Here is a 15790-nt window from a genome sequence, read left to right on the forward strand (position 1 = left end):
CTTTAGTCAAAACCTTTTTAGAGAAGCAACAAAATAAAAGTTGAAATATCCAATCATCCAAGAAAAAGATGGTATTCTTATTTCTTAATTCATAATGTTTTTATTTGAAATGATGCCTTATGCAATTATTTGTTGCTTTTTGGAAAGGAAAATATAAAGCCAAGGTCCACCGGTCACATATCCTCTTCCAACACATCTTTGGTCTTTGTTATTTGTATGTTCAACTAATTCTTTCTCAGTTCCGTGAATTATATAGTTTCTATTTCTGTAAGTGAGACAAGTTCTGAAAACCATCCACACAACTAAAAGACTACATTTGTGGTGTATTAGATGATGTCAAACTCTTCTTACATGAAAGTTTTGTTGTTTGCTTTCCCCTATTTCATTCCTCAATCAATATCCAAATTTTCGTACAAACAATAGTTAATTTTTTTCTACTAATTTCACATTTTGGAAAGAAACAAAAAAACAAAATATATGATTGAAAAGTGGAAATGAGACTGTTATGGAATCATCATCACCAATGCACTTAAGGGTGTATACAGGAAACCCACCCAACTTGTTCAACCATTTCTCCCTATTGGCAGTTACAAAAGCATCCTCGAGATAATTGTTTCAACATCACTCTCTCACGCAACTCATGCTTCTGATCTACAAGTTCTATAAAATCCTCCACGCAAACAACAAAACCATTGCCCACCTCCAGACACAATTTCATCTTCATCAACAAAACAAAGTAACAAAGAACTATATCTGCAAATTTGGCAGCAACCTATATAAAGATTTTGTTTCCTTTCTCCCAAATTGTTTATTTTTTCAAGGAAAAAGGATGTCTGAGACATCAAAGTCAGAGTCTGTCGATCCAGAAGTTTCTGGAGGGTTTAGTTCAAAGACCTTGATGCAGAGCACTGTTCATGAGCTGAAGCTGCAGATGAGAATTGGTTTGCCATTGGTGGCTATGAACTTGATGTGGTTCGGTAAGATGACCACCACGTCTGTGTTTCTTGGCCGTCAAGGTGAGCTTAACCTAGCCGGAGGTTCTTTAGGTTTTTCCTTTGCAAACGTTACTGGCTTTGCTGTTTTGTATGGAATCTCTGCTGCAATGGAGCCTATTTGTGGCCAAGCTTTCGGAGCCAAGAACTTTAAGCTTCTCCACAAAACCCTTCTCATGGCAGTGCTCTTGCTACTCTTGGTTTCGGTACCAATCTCTTTCTTGTGGCTCAACGTTCACAAGATCCTTATTGGTTTTGGTCAAAGAGAAGACATTTCCTTCATAGCCAAGAGATATATTCTCTACCTCCTTCCTGAGTTGCCAATCATCTCTCTGCTTTGTCCTCTTAAGGCTTATTTAAGCTCACAAGGTGTTACTCTCCCAATCATGTTCACAACAGCCGCAGCCACTTCTCTTCATATCCCCATCAACATATTCCTCTCTAAAGCAAAAGGGCTTGAAGGAGTTGCAATGGCGGTTTGGATAACCGATTTGGTCGTTGTGATTCTTCTAACGGGGTACGTGATAGTAGCAGAACGATCTAAAGATAACAAATGGAAAGAAGGTGGCTGGTTAGACCAATGTGCTCAAGACTGGTTGACACTTATCAAGCTTAGTGGACCATGTTGTCTCACCGTGTGCCTTGAGTGGTGGTGCTACGAGATCTTGGTCCTTTTAACTGGGAAGTTACCAAACCCGGTGCAAGCCGTATCAATCTTGGTCATAGTTCTTAACTTCGACTACTTGCTTTACGCTGTGATGCTCTCGTTGGGTACGTGCGTGGCAACACGAGTGTCCAATGAGCTCGGCGCAAATAATCCGAAAGGAGCTTATAGAGCAGCTTACACTACACTCATTGTAGGTGTTGTTTCAGGCTGCATAGGAGCGTTAGTGATGATAGCGTGCAGAGGAGTTTGGGGGTCTCTGTATACTCACCATGACCAAATCATCTTAAACGGTGTGAAGAAGATGATGCTGATAATGGCAGTTATAGAAGTTATAAACTTCCCATTAGTAGTTTGTGGAGAGATAGTTCGCGGTACAGCAAAGCCGTCGCTAGGAATGTATGCGAATCTTGGTGGATTCTATCTCTTGGCTTTGCCTTTGGGAGCTGCTTTGGCGTTCAAGGCAAAACAAGGGCTTGAAGGGTTCTTGATCGGGTTTTTAGTTGGAATCTCTGCCTGTTTTACGATATTGCTGGTCTTTATTGCAAGGATAGATTGGGAGAAAGAAGCTGGGAAAGCACAGATTCTGACCTGTAACACAGAGGAAGAAGGTCATGATATGATCTCAAATTAAACCTGAAGAAGTGTATCTTAAAGTGTAAAGAGGTAGATAGGTACGCCTAGTGAGCCTTAAAGTGGAAAATGCAAAGAAAGGAGTGGGCAAATAAGGAAGGAGGAGGTAGAGTCAGAAGATAGCCTATGAAGGACATGTCTTCTGTCTGACCAAAACCAACAAGAATCTTGTTAAGTAAAGATTTTCTTAGGGAAAGTGTGTGTTTAGTAAGTTTTGGCCATTTGGATCAAACTTGTTTTACTAATATGAAATTTAACATGAAAAGATTTTTCCCTTAAGAAAGTAAAGTAACGAATAAGAAAAAGAAAAGCGCCCACCGTGGGGCTCGAACCCACGACCACAAGGTTAAGAGCCTTGCGCTCTACCAACTGAGCTAGACGGGCTGTTGATAGTAAACCACAGTAAATTGTAATAGTCGTAAATACTTGACCAATCTGACTCCTCTATTGGCACTAATGCTTTTACGGTTTTACCATATAAAGAACTCTCTCTTTTACAGCTGAAAGCTAAGGATATTTCTAAAAAAAAACTTGAGAACCAAAAGACATGGATTCTAAGTGAGTTACCAAAATTTACTAAAAAGAAGGAATATAAAAAAAAAAATGAATAAGAACATCTCCAACATGGATTCAGTTTATCAAAAGATAGGATTCAGCTATACAGACTATGTTAGTTGAAGTGAAGACAAAAGAAGAAAAACAAACCTGGACTGTTCTGATTTTGGTATCATATGACACAAAGCCTAAAGGCATCTTCAGTTCTTCACAAACCCACCCTACATCAAACGAAACCTGAAGAAGTATTATATAGTGTAAAGAGGTAGATATATAGTTACGCCTAGTGAGATAGCCTATGAAGGAGATGTGTTCTGTTTGACCAAAACCAACAAGGATCTTGTTAAGTAAGTTTTGATTTACGGAAAGTGTGTGTTTATTAGTAAGTTTTGGCCATTTGGATCAAATTTGTTTTTCTAATATGAAATAAATTCAAAGCTTTTCTCAACTATATTTTTCTTTGCAACATGAGAAGTAAATAAAGCTAAATTGATTTTGGAGAGAGCCTTTAAAAAAGTAAAGTAATGAAAAAAAGAAAAGAAAAGCGCCCACCGTGGGGCTCGAACCCACGACCACAAGGTTAAGAGCCTTGCGCTCTACCAACTGAGCTAGACGGGCTTTTGACAGTAAACCACAGTAAATTTTAATAGTCTTAAATACTTTCTTGATCCTGATGATTCCTGAGTGGTGAAGGTGAAGACTGAAGAAGACAAACAAACCTGGATTCTGATTTTGATATGGCATGACACAAAACGCCCAAACCTTTAAGGCATCTTCTTCACACACCCACCCTACCTGTAATGCAACATTGTATCACTCTGATCAACCAAAAAATTCTCACTCACTACTTTGAATTACTCAATCTATTCTAATCTAAACAGACACGATTTGTTAATTAAAATTTCGGATAAACTAATACGATTCCTGGATAAAGATCGAATAAGAAGAAATCATCAAAATTAACTTAGATCACGAAAACCTACGCGGTGATTTGAGCTGGATTAACAGTACCATAACGGATCCGTCTGTGCGTGCGTGCTTGCGCATTTTAGCTTTCTGGTGCTAATATGGCTTAAGGAATTGAGAATTGAGATGCCCAAGGAAAGGAAGAAGAAGATGACGTCTCCCGTTTCCGACTCCGAGGATGAAGAACTACGAAACGATATCCTTTTGAAGCAGTTGTTGACTCTTTCAGGTAAATGGGCTCTTGTTTTAAATTAGACCAATGGGCCTTTGGCTTATTATCTTCAGTAAACATAAAATATCCACCTAATGTTATTTAAAGAGTATCACATGTTTAGTGTATTTTATTTTTATGTTAATATTATCATCTTCAAACCCAAACTAAAATAAAATAAAAAATCTAGCTCCACCACTAAAATGTACTTATATCTTACTTAACAAAAACAAAGATAAGATAAGTATGTATATCATATTTTGGTTGCATCAATATCTGGATCCATATTGCAAAAGTTCGAAATGTTGTATTCATATCTAACTAACCTTTTTTCTTTCTTTCTTTCTTTTGTGTTAAAGGATTTATCTATATCTAACTTTTAAACAAATGATTTCTTTGGTCAAGAATGTACCGAACGAAATAGTACAGTACTTGTAGCTTCTATCGATTTTCATGAGTATTTTACTTCTGCAAGTATTAAAAAAAAAAAAAAAAATGTGTTGTTCATTGAAATAATAAAGAGTGACATATACCAAACGGAAATAAATATCTTCACCAATACACAGCAAAGTTATTGGAGTACAACCCATTTCTTGTTTTTTTTTGGTTCTTGATGTTTTGGTAGACAAAGAACCTAAAGACATTGATTGTGTCTTGTGAGTGCCATGTGAATCGGAAACACATCTCCGAGGTGTAGTGTGGGGCACTCAAATATATATCTCAACTTTAGGGTTAACCATTAACTTAGGTTGATTTTGGTTTCTTATTATATTTATTGGTGATATATTACTAAGTCTTAACTTAAGTGTTCGACCACGTTCGTTTTATAGATCGATGAATAGAGACAGACACGGACTCGGGTGGTTCGGAGTTATTTTATGTTTTGTCAACGTTTTATTAATTGTTTATAGCGTTGAGTTTTTTGTTGTTATTAAGAGCCGTCAAAAGGCCGGTTTAGAAGTTAAGACTCTTTCTTGTTAGTTGTTTGTTACATATGAACTTCATTTGAATTTAGGTCGCTCACATGATATTAAAATTTTGGAATCTATCGCTGTTTGGAGAGGCTAATTCTGGTTTCAGAGTTCGAATTGTGTTTCAGTTTCATGGCCAAGTGTTGATCATGAGATAGATGGATTTTGGTACATCCTGAGAGGATGATGAAGTGGTATAACACCCCATGTGATGTATCATGCATATGAGCTTGTGATATTCCTTCTGTGCTTAACACATTTATTTCTCTCTTGCGCGCCTTTTTATTTTTATTAGTATGCTTTGTGTAACATATTAGAAAAAGGTGAAGAAGAATCGCGTTATAAAATAAAATAACAAAAAAAGGTTAAACGGGTTTTCTTCGACATCGTTCTTAAAACGTTAATAACATTACTTAAATCACGTTTTTTTCCTTTATAAATGCAAAGCTAATAACAAAAATCACGTTATGTTTTACCAAATATGTTGATCATCAACCAAAAGGTGGACACGACAATGAAATTAATTATCTAAACTTTTGGAACACGATTGAAAAATCTTAAGAATAAGTAATATCTTTTTTTTCAAAGTGAAAACTTATTAGAGCTTCCGATCCCTACAAGGCTACAAGATTAGAATATCGTAAGAATAAGTCATATCTTTTTTCATGAAGTGAACTAGTGAGAAAAGTGAAAACTAATAGAAATGTTACGAAATCTATATAAAGGTAGTTGTTACACCTATCTAAATATTTTGAACAATATAAAATATTTCGAACAAAAATACAACAACTATACTCCTAATTTTGATATATGATCGTGATCAGGCAGTTAGTTGTCGCTGTATCGAAATGTAAAATTCTTAGGTTCATTTTCAAAAATAAAAAATAATATAGTCTGAAGAACATCTTTTACATATTCTATATATATATTTAAAAAATGTTGGCTACCAGCTGTATAATACATGACTTTTTATTATAAAGTGTAATACATGTCTTATAAACGATATATATACGTATTATATTGTTAAAAGTGATTAGAAGATGTCACTATCTTCTAAATTGTGAGTCAAATATTAAGAAAAGTGAAATGATAAGAAATTGGCCGGTTCAAAAGTCTGAACTTACAAGCCAAATAATAGTCCCACGCCACACTCTTCTCTTTGAATTGTCTTTGACAATTACTAATTTTTTTAGTTCATACGTTCCTTACATTCTGAATAAATTATCTCACTCATTAGTGTCAAATGCGAATGGGAAGTATAAAAATACGAAACTAAATGGATAGCATATTATTATATTCGTTATCTGTAATTCTTCTGACCATTGAGTAGTGAGAACTGTTGCATGCAGCGACCACATGTTTTCTGTCTTTGACCAAATCCTAATCCTCTCTATCTGTCCTCTGATTCTTTACAGATTTCATAGAAGAATCTATAACTCGACCGTGATCGACGGCTCAGATCTGACACTATAAATATCGAGATCCAGATAGCTAATTGCGTCCCACTTTCCCGGTTTCACCACTTACTGCGACAATTGCGGATATTTTTTCTCAATAACAGATTATTAAGGATTTAAGTTTTAAAAAAAAAATAATAAAAGAGAGATTTACATCGAAGAAAAAAAAAGTTGTTTACATTCAAACGAATTGTTCCAATAATAACGATCCTTTTTATTATTGTACATCCATTAGCGATTTCTACATAAAATAGTTTAAGTTTAGACCTAAAGCTATGCATCCGTCAACCTAAAATATCATATTTTGTTGTGACAATAATCACACGCAAATCTCCATGTCCGCTATCCCGGATTCAAGTATAAAGATAAAACGCATAATTGTGTCTTAAAAATATTAAAAATGGGCGTGACTCCATAAAAAGACGAATAACACATCGGTGCTACAAGCACTCAAGCAGCCGCCACCACGACTCGAGTGTTTCCATTTAAATAAGCTCAAACCATTTCATATGACACTTTCAAACTTATCTTTTTGTATCAAGATTTTTCTTTTCTTTATGATATTTTCCGTTACAAAATCATTATATAAATGGAGACTTAAGAATTAAATGTTTTAACAGAACGACGGTTGCTGTTTATTCATTTATGACTAAATTTTTGTGACGGAGAGGGTTAGGCCATTTATGAATATGTTTTGTGTATCTCATGTAAAAATAAAAATAAATAAACAAAGCCACACCGACCAAAGTCGCTCACATGTCGAATGGTACACATGGGTCCAACTTCTTTTGACGCGCCTTCAACTACTACTACTCTACTACCCTTTCAAAGGCCGTTTCTTCTTTACCGTGGCGTGAACAGATGATTTTTCCACAATTTTTTCTTCAACTTTTCAACGCGTTTTTTCAATTTAACATGAAACTAACACAAGACTTGTTTTCTCTTCTAAGTTTAGCAATTTCCTATATTCAAATTACTACAATGAAAACAAAAACAGATTACCAAATTTTATTATTTCAGAACTGAAGTTGAAAGTTGAAACGCTATTGGTATATATCAAGGAAAAAGAAGATAGTGATGGTGAAAAAATAAAAGAATTACATGTGAACTTAGAAAATGTATATAACCCAAAAAAATATCTGAGTGTGAACGTGAAAATTGGCGGGAAGACAGCCGATTAATCCGCGCGAACCGGAGACATCAATGGCTGTTTGTTATCACTACTCAAATCCCGTAAATCCTAACGGCGTTAATTTTTTTTTTTTAAAAACTCAAAACGTTGTTAAATCTACCGTTGACAAACCGCGCGTAAAAATCTTACAACACTCACATGTGACATGCGCCACGTAGGATCCCCCCGACCAAAGTGGTTCACTTTGTGTTCGGTTGTATCGTACGGCACCACCATTGATTTTTTTTTTTTGGTTCGTTTAATTTTTAAAAAATTAAAAATTAAAGTAAAAACTAAAATAGTTAGACAAAAAAAAAGGGAAGGTGGGTAAAGAATCCAGGAGACAAGAACGGAAAGTCTAATAAGAAAGATTTTTTTTTTTAGTTTTTGTTTTTTTGAAAATTCTAATGGTTTAGATTTTTTTTCTATGGGATAGGAAGCCCCCAGAGTTTTCCAAAGCAGGAACAGGTCAGCGTCTGTTTTTTTATGTATTTTTTTCTATAGAGCTCGGTCCTAACGCCTACTTGATATTTTAATCATAAATACTATTTCTATTTATTAGTAGTATATATTACCCATTTATTTCTTATCCTATTAAATTCTCTAGACAGACTTGGAAGTAACTCTGCCCCTGGAGAAAAAGAGAGAGAGAGAAAGACAGATGCTCTGTAGAAGAAGCACATGAATTGTTCTGGTTTTATGATAGCTTTCTCTTAACATCTGAAGAATAAGATAAATAAAAAGGTGGTGTTTCTGAGTTTATAAGGATTATATTTTCTGAAACAAGGAGCAAGAAGAAGAAATTAAGATGGAGTTATCTGATTGCTCTAATGAATTTGAGAAACTCGTTGTTCGGATGAACATGCCCAGGTACATATATATCTTCTTTAATCTTGTTGCTCTTTTCTACTTATGAACATCATCATCACAGAAAAGAGTCGATGTTGAAGATTATAATCTTTTATGAAGAAAAAAAAGATTCTTGTTTTCAAACATCAACTTTTTATTCTTCTCCTTATAATCGTTCAAAACTTGATTTCTTTGTGAAATTTCTTCATCTATGTTTGTTTAATATTTAACCTAAAATTAAAATATAATCATCTTAGGATGAGTTTTCAGAAACAATTAAGGTTTATAGGAATTTTCTGTAATAAATAAAAAAAAAACCCTCCAATTTGTATGGAAGGCTTCGTCACAACCTGGCTTTACCGTCATCTAATAGTATAATAAACAGTAAAATCACAAGTCAAATTTAATTGACAATTTCAATAGATTTTTCTTTATTTAAATTGTTTTGCTGTTTGATTCATACACAACAACAGTGATATAATTAAAAGGGTCACTGTCTTTTTGGTCACTTGCAGGGTCGTAATTGACAATGGAGTTTGCCCTAATTCAACTGTCGTCAAGGTACTTTTTTTTACCCTCACGCAACCTTCCTCTGTTTCGTCTTCGTCTCTTCTCTTCCTTTTTTATTGAAAACGATTTTTATTAATATTTTCTTGATTTTTTTTTTTCCTTTTTTTCTTCCCCTAAAGATTGATAGTGCAAGAAGCCCAGGGATATTGCTAGAATCTGTACAGCTTCTCACAGATATGAATCTCTGGATTACAAAAGCTTACATCTCTTCTGATGGGAAATGGAATATGGATGGTAATCTCATCCCTAATCTCACGCTAATTAATTATAGTACTAAATTAAGGTTTTTTGTAATAATTTATTTCTTTATTCAGTTTTTCATGTGAGCGATCTTAACGGAAACAAATTAACCGACGAGAACCTAATCCGTTACATTGAAAAGGTAAATTTATATTTATCATTAATCATTCTTTAATTACAATATTAACTTTCTTAATATTATTTGCTTACACTCGTTTCATTTTATTTCATAGTCGATCGAGACGTCTTATTACTGTAAAACCGAAGGGTATACCGGTTTAACCGCTCTGGAGTTAACCGGAACAGACAGAGTTGGTTTACTCTCTGAGGTTTTCGCTGTTCTTGCTGATCTTGAATGTGATGTTGTTGAAGCCAAGGCATGGACGCATAACGGGAGAATTGCGTCGATGATATATGTTAGAGATGGCAACTCCGGGACTCCGATCGATGGAGACTCCGACCGAGTCCAACGAGTAGAAGGGCAGTTACGTAACTTGCTAAAAGCAGACGATGGTTACCAAAACAACACGAGGACATGTGTTACGTATGGTGGCAATACTCATATGGAGAGAAGGTTGCACCAGAGGANACTTTTTTTTACCCTCACGCAACCTTCCTCTGTTTCGTCTTCGTCTCTTCTCTTCCTTTTTTATTGAAAACGATTTTTATTAATATTTTCTTGATTTTTTTTTTTCCTTTTTTTCTTCCCCTAAAGATTGATAGTGCAAGAAGCCCAGGGATATTGCTAGAATCTGTACAGCTTCTCACAGATATGAATCTCTGGATTACAAAAGCTTACATCTCTTCTGATGGGAAATGGAATATGGATGGTAATCTCATCCCTAATCTCACGCTAATTAATTATAGTACTAAATTAAGGTTTTTTGTAATAATTTATTTCTTTATTCAGTTTTTCATGTGAGCGATCTTAACGGAAACAAATTAACCGACGAGAACCTAATCCGTTACATTGAAAAGGTAAATTTATATTTATCATTAATCATTCTTTAATTACAATATTAACTTTCTTAATATTATTTGCTTACACTCGTTTCATTTTATTTCATAGTCGATCGAGACGTCTTATTACTGTAAAACCGAAGGGTATACCGGTTTAACCGCTCTGGAGTTAACCGGAACAGACAGAGTTGGTTTACTCTCTGAGGTTTTCGCTGTTCTTGCTGATCTTGAATGTGATGTTGTTGAAGCCAAGGCATGGACGCATAACGGGAGAATTGCGTCGATGATATATGTTAGAGATGGCAACTCCGGGACTCCGATCGATGGAGACTCCGACCGAGTCCAACGAGTAGAAGGGCAGTTACGTAACTTGCTAAAAGCAGACGATGGTTACCAAAACAACACGAGGACATGTGTTACGTATGGTGGCAATACTCATATGGAGAGAAGGTTGCACCAGAGGATGTTTATGGACCGTGACTACGAGAAGAAGTTTGATACCGAGAAATCTCCGATCGTTTCGGTACAGAATCTTCAGAAACGTGGTTACTCTGTTGTGAACTTGCAGTGCAAAGATAGAATGAAGCTTTTGTTCGACGTTGTTTGCACGTTGACTGATATGGCTTACATTGTGTTCCACGCCGCGATTCGAACGGTTGGAGAAACGGCGTTTTTGGAGTTTTATGTAAGGCATAGTGATGGACATCCGGTTAGTTCTGAACCGGAGAGACAACGTTTGATCCAATGTTTACAAGCCGCTATTGAAAGAAGGACGGTTAAGGTATGAAACTATGAATAAACTCTTGTTTGGTTATAAGAAACTTCAAACTGATTGGTTTATAGTAGCTGACTTACAAGTTATAACTCTTATGTAGGGTGTGAGATTGGAGTTATGCACCGCGGATAGACCGGGGTTGTTAGCAGAAGTAACACGAGTATTGAGGGAGAACGGATTAAACATTGCTAGAGCCGAGATATCTACTAAAGATGGTATAGCGAGGAATGTGTTCTATGTGACAGATGCAAATGGTAACCTAATAGATCCCGAGATAATCAGATCAATTAGGGAGAAGATTGGAATCAATGATCTAAGCGTTAAAGAACCGTTCCCGACTAATTGCCGAGAAGAGGTTGAGAAGGAACAACAACATCGAGAACTGCAAGATCACAACGGACGCAATGGAGGAGGGACAGTGTTGGTGTCACTTGGGAGTCTAGTGATGAAAAATCTATACCAATTGGGTTTGATCAAATCATATTTTTAAACCGATGTAACTAACCAATCCATATAGACCAATTCAATCGTGTTTGTTAATAACCCACGCAGTTGAATTGGTGTATATGGAGCAGATTAGTGAACCGGTTGGTTATGTTGTAATGTGATGATATCTTGAAAAGGTATTGTTGTACATAAAAGTGGGAAGTTAGTTAAGAATTTGGTGGTCGGTCTTCATGTTGGACCAATAGGTAGTACAAGGGATGTTAGGTAGAATCTTGGTAACATTTATATTTTAATCTGTACATATTTATGATATAACCTATGGTTGTTAGAAGATTAGTTTTGTGAATAGGGAAATCAGTGTGTTTATGTAAAATTACATAATTAAATTATTGGGTTAGTTTTACGCAAAGGAGACAAACGGGTCCTACATGTGTGAATCTTATTGATTCGTTTTTGTTTTTTATAATCTCAAGTTATCTTCGCATGCTTATAAAAAGACTAATATATCTTCAAGATGAAGATAAGCTTTACATGTGACCAATAAACAAAAAAAAGATTAAGACTTATGGTTAAGAAGAAAATGATAAATAAACTTTACACAAAACTATTGGCCATGAACATATGTGTCGTCCCTATGACGTAAAGCCTACGTATTATTGTGACATCTATGATGATGAGTCATTTGCTTATGGACAGATTAAAATAACAAACATAAAAAAATTCTTAAGGTATTAGTTGATACTTATGGACATTTTAATGTCCGTTTAGATACCTTTCGAAATTGTTGGTATCAATATTATTATTTTCCTAAAAAAAATTGAAGGCAGCATTATTGGTGGAAAAATTGAATGAAGAAGTCAAACAAAATTTGAAAATTGGAAAAATCGTACTCATGCTTCTCTGTACTTGTATGCTGTGTGTACAATAATAGTTCTCTATGAATCAAAATTAGAAAAACAATCCAATAAGAAGTTAAAGAGAATCTAACTTTACTGTGGGCTTTGAAAGCAAAGTTGCAAACAGCTAAGCATTAGTGACCAATACAAGCCATACACGTGACTTCTGAATCTGAAACTTGCACCAACCCGGTTCTTCTGACATGTTGCCATACATATACCGCCGGTTAAAGTCAGGTTCGCATTATATAAGCTGTAAAGTATGATTGGACTTTTTATGTAAAGTATTTTATTCATTGGTGTAAATGATACAATTAGATGTAATGTGAGACGTTTATACTATGGATTATTAGGCCCAAACTAAATTACATTGGGCTGTTTCCATTATTTGCTCATGGTCTTATTTTAAAAAGCAAATTGTTGTCAATAATGAATTTATCAACCTAATCACATTTCTTCCTAAACATATAGTAATTCACTATTACTACTACTACTAAATTGCTAGTACTAATCTATCTTATCTCTATTTTCTTAATTAATTTTCTTGTATTTTTTTTTTGGAAATTATGTTTTAATCGCTACATGTCAATGCTTTGTGGTCCCAAATTATATTATTTAAAAAACGATTATGATTCATGATTACTTCCATTGTGTAAATATTCAAACAAAAAAGTAGTCCAAACCTTGGAAATTATAATTAGTCATACATATTATAATATATATGCTTACATTAGCAAATAATGTGATAAAATATTGTTGTTGACAAAGAAGAAGATTATACGATGTATCTTTTTTTTTTCTTTTCAAAAGAAAACAATTTGCTTTGTAATTCAAAATGACAATAATTAGTATGGTCTGTATAAATCATAGTGAGCCAAACAGCTACATGTCCGTGCCGGTTTAGCTTGAAATATGGCATTATTTGAAAGACACACCATAGATTGTCTATTGTCGTTCATCTCTTTGTGTTGTCGTGTTGATGTATTAATTAAACACTTATGACTGATATAGTACGGTGAACAGATTCATAGCAATTTACAGGATTAGCGACACATTTTATAATTTTTTTACCAATAAGAAAATTGAAGTCGAGTAATATTCAAAGTCAATACCAAGACTATTTTAGAGATATGGAGTAGTTGAAACGTATCACAAATCACACCCAAAAAAAAAAATATACAGTATATATATATATATATATCATCTGATTATTATTATCATTATATGATGTATTATTATTTTTCAACTACCAACCTATTCCTACAGACATTTATCAAGATGCGAATTAGTAATAAGTAAAAAGAATTGAACATACAAATATATATATGGTTGGAAATTTCAAATATATTGTTTCTTTAGTGACCATACTTTTTAATACATACATAAACCGGGTATTACCATACTCCACGCTCGGTTTTGTTGGTTTTGTTAACTTTGTTCGTATTGACTGGTATGTTATATGTTTTTAAGTTTTTTTTTTTTCATTTTTTTGTGTGTGTGGCCTTGTGGGCAAAGTCTTATACATTAATAATGCTTTGTTGATGTCCAAGTCAATAAAACAAAAAACATCCAAAAATTCAAACCGAAAACAAAATCAATTCCTAATAGAATGATAGAACGATTAAATCTTAAATCAAATCAGAAAGTAAATATTGCCAAATCAAATCAGGGTGTTGTCTTGGTCCCTATGTCATGTGTATTGCGCATGAGTCTTGTTTTTGATCTCCAAAACCACATGACCAAAATTTGCTTTCCTATACGCCTAGTAACTTGGTTTAGATCATTGAAGCAGTCTGTGAGTCCTTAATATTTCCTCTCTCCCATAATGATGTAAATAGGAGCAGATGAGTCTTTCATCCAAGAGCTCAACCCATTGGTGATATTGTACTTGACATTAGAGATAGGTTTGGATATTGTACAATAGTGTTTTGTTGTATTTTTTTTTTAATATTGTAAATGTAAATATCATTTAAATTTAAAGTTTAGAGGTTATACTATAATACAATGCCTATGATGATTGAGAGTTGAGACCTTGGCAACAAAATAAAAAACAAGGTAACAATAAACGAAGAAGGCACAAGAGTGAATCATTTCCAAAATTACATTAGGTTTCCACTATCTTAGAGGGGTGATGCTGCTCCAAATCTCTCTGTCATGAACTTGAAAATAGTGTAACGAGGGACTGAATGTTGGTTGTGTAAACCGAGCATTCATAACACTGTTAATTTCAAACTATATAAAACATATTATGAGTGACTAAACGTTGATTTGGGAAGAGTAATTAATGACTAAAATTAGTCATACCAAAGAAGATAATTCTTTTATCACATGAGATTCTTTGAATTTTTTTTTGTCGACATTAAAATTCATTTATTAAATTTTTTTAATTCAGTAATATTTGTGTAATCTGAAGTACGCCATAGATTAATCGGTGACTTAGCTTCACTCGGTTTAATCATCGGTTTAATTATCTTGCAACAAATTGAAGGCACTTCGTTTCACAGTCACTGATTAATCCATTATCCATTTGGACAAATATTTCGCTACTGTTAAATATATGTATACATCTTTTTGCATATAGAACACTGCAAAATTTGAGAAGCTTAACAACGAAACACTAGGAGCATCCAGAAAAAAATGTATGATAATGAGATAACAATAACTACTTGTGTTGTGTTACGTACCGTGGTCACACTACTAACAAGTAACAACGATACATCTAGTTTAATGTTTGACATATCAAAATGTAGAATCTGTTACAAGATCTCGTGCTTTAAGCTTACTCTGTTTCAACTTTCAAGAGTCGTGCTTTAAGTTTAAGCTTAGTTAGCATAGAAGTAAAATATTTATGTAATTTGTGTCGTCTGGTATTAAATTTTTTTATTTGTTGCTAAAATCAATTTCTGTATATTTCAAAACAACAATGATATAAAATCGTTTTGTCAAAGAACAATGATATAAAAATTCACAAGCAAGAGAGGAAAAAGAAAAAACAAACTCTTATCTACAGGCCACCTTTATCTTTTCAAAATTAATTTAAAAAAGTAGTAGAAAATTAGTATCACCCACTTTCAGTTTTTTTTCTTTTTCTTTTACTCACTTATTTATTAAATATTCTCTCTCATTTAGTTTATTAATTTCCCCCATCGGATTCCAGCTAAAAACACGAGTTCCCATTTCTATAAATGACAAAAATTATAAATATTTTCTCCAAGTTAAAATATAAATAATTGTGAGTTGTTTTATAACGCCCTATTAAATACATTTCCTTTTCACGAAAACAATACATTTTCTTTTTTCGTATTAATCTATTCAAAATATTAAATTAAAAACGGACAGACAAGGAAAAAGTTAGGAAGGAAATGAACTGAAAGCCTGAACCCAAAATATTATTAAATTATATATATGAAACGCTTTTCTTTTTAAAATAAAC

At 33.8% G+C, this 15790-nt stretch overlaps 2 protein-coding genes and 2 non-coding genes across 7 annotated transcripts; 2 read left to right on the forward strand and 2 right to left on the reverse strand.

Annotated features, from left to right (window-relative positions):
- On the forward strand, positions 488 to 2885 carry LOC104731215 (protein DETOXIFICATION 56-like). The gene has a single exon (XM_010450530.2). It carries the CDS (start codon positions 641 to 643, stop codon positions 2288 to 2290), a length of 1650 nt encoding a protein of 549 aa, XP_010448832.1. The 5' UTR covers positions 488 to 640; the 3' UTR covers positions 2291 to 2885.
- On the reverse strand, positions 2601 to 2673 carry TRNAK-CUU. The gene has a single exon. It is a non-coding gene; the product is annotated as a tRNA-Lys (tRNA).
- On the reverse strand, positions 3390 to 3462 carry TRNAK-CUU. Its single transcript has one exon. It is a non-coding gene; the product is annotated as a tRNA-Lys (tRNA).
- LOC104731216 (ACT domain-containing protein ACR7) lies at positions 8199 to 11864 on the forward strand. 4 transcript variants are annotated; one of them, XM_019234250.1, is made up of 7 exons: positions 8199 to 8490; positions 8985 to 9030; positions 9159 to 9273; positions 9354 to 9421; positions 9513 to 9865; positions 10702 to 11020; positions 11115 to 11864. In XM_019234250.1, the coding sequence occupies exons 1-7, from the start codon at positions 8429 to 8431 to the stop codon at positions 11502 to 11504; spliced, it is 1353 nt and encodes a 450-aa protein (XP_019089795.1). In that variant the 5' UTR covers positions 8199 to 8428; the 3' UTR covers positions 11505 to 11864. The 4 variants fall into 4 exon arrangements, with proteins under 4 accessions (XP_019089795.1, XP_010448833.1, XP_010448835.1 ...); XM_010450531.1 differs by having other exon boundaries at positions 9513 to 9853; positions 10690 to 11020; XM_010450533.2 differs by lacking the exon at positions 9513 to 9865 and having other exon boundaries at positions 10349 to 11020.

The sequence above is a fragment of the Camelina sativa genome, chromosome 12, assembly GCF_000633955.1.
Source record: "Camelina sativa cultivar DH55 chromosome 12, Cs, whole genome shotgun sequence".
Lineage (NCBI taxonomy): Eukaryota > Viridiplantae > Streptophyta > Magnoliopsida > Brassicales > Brassicaceae > Camelina > Camelina sativa.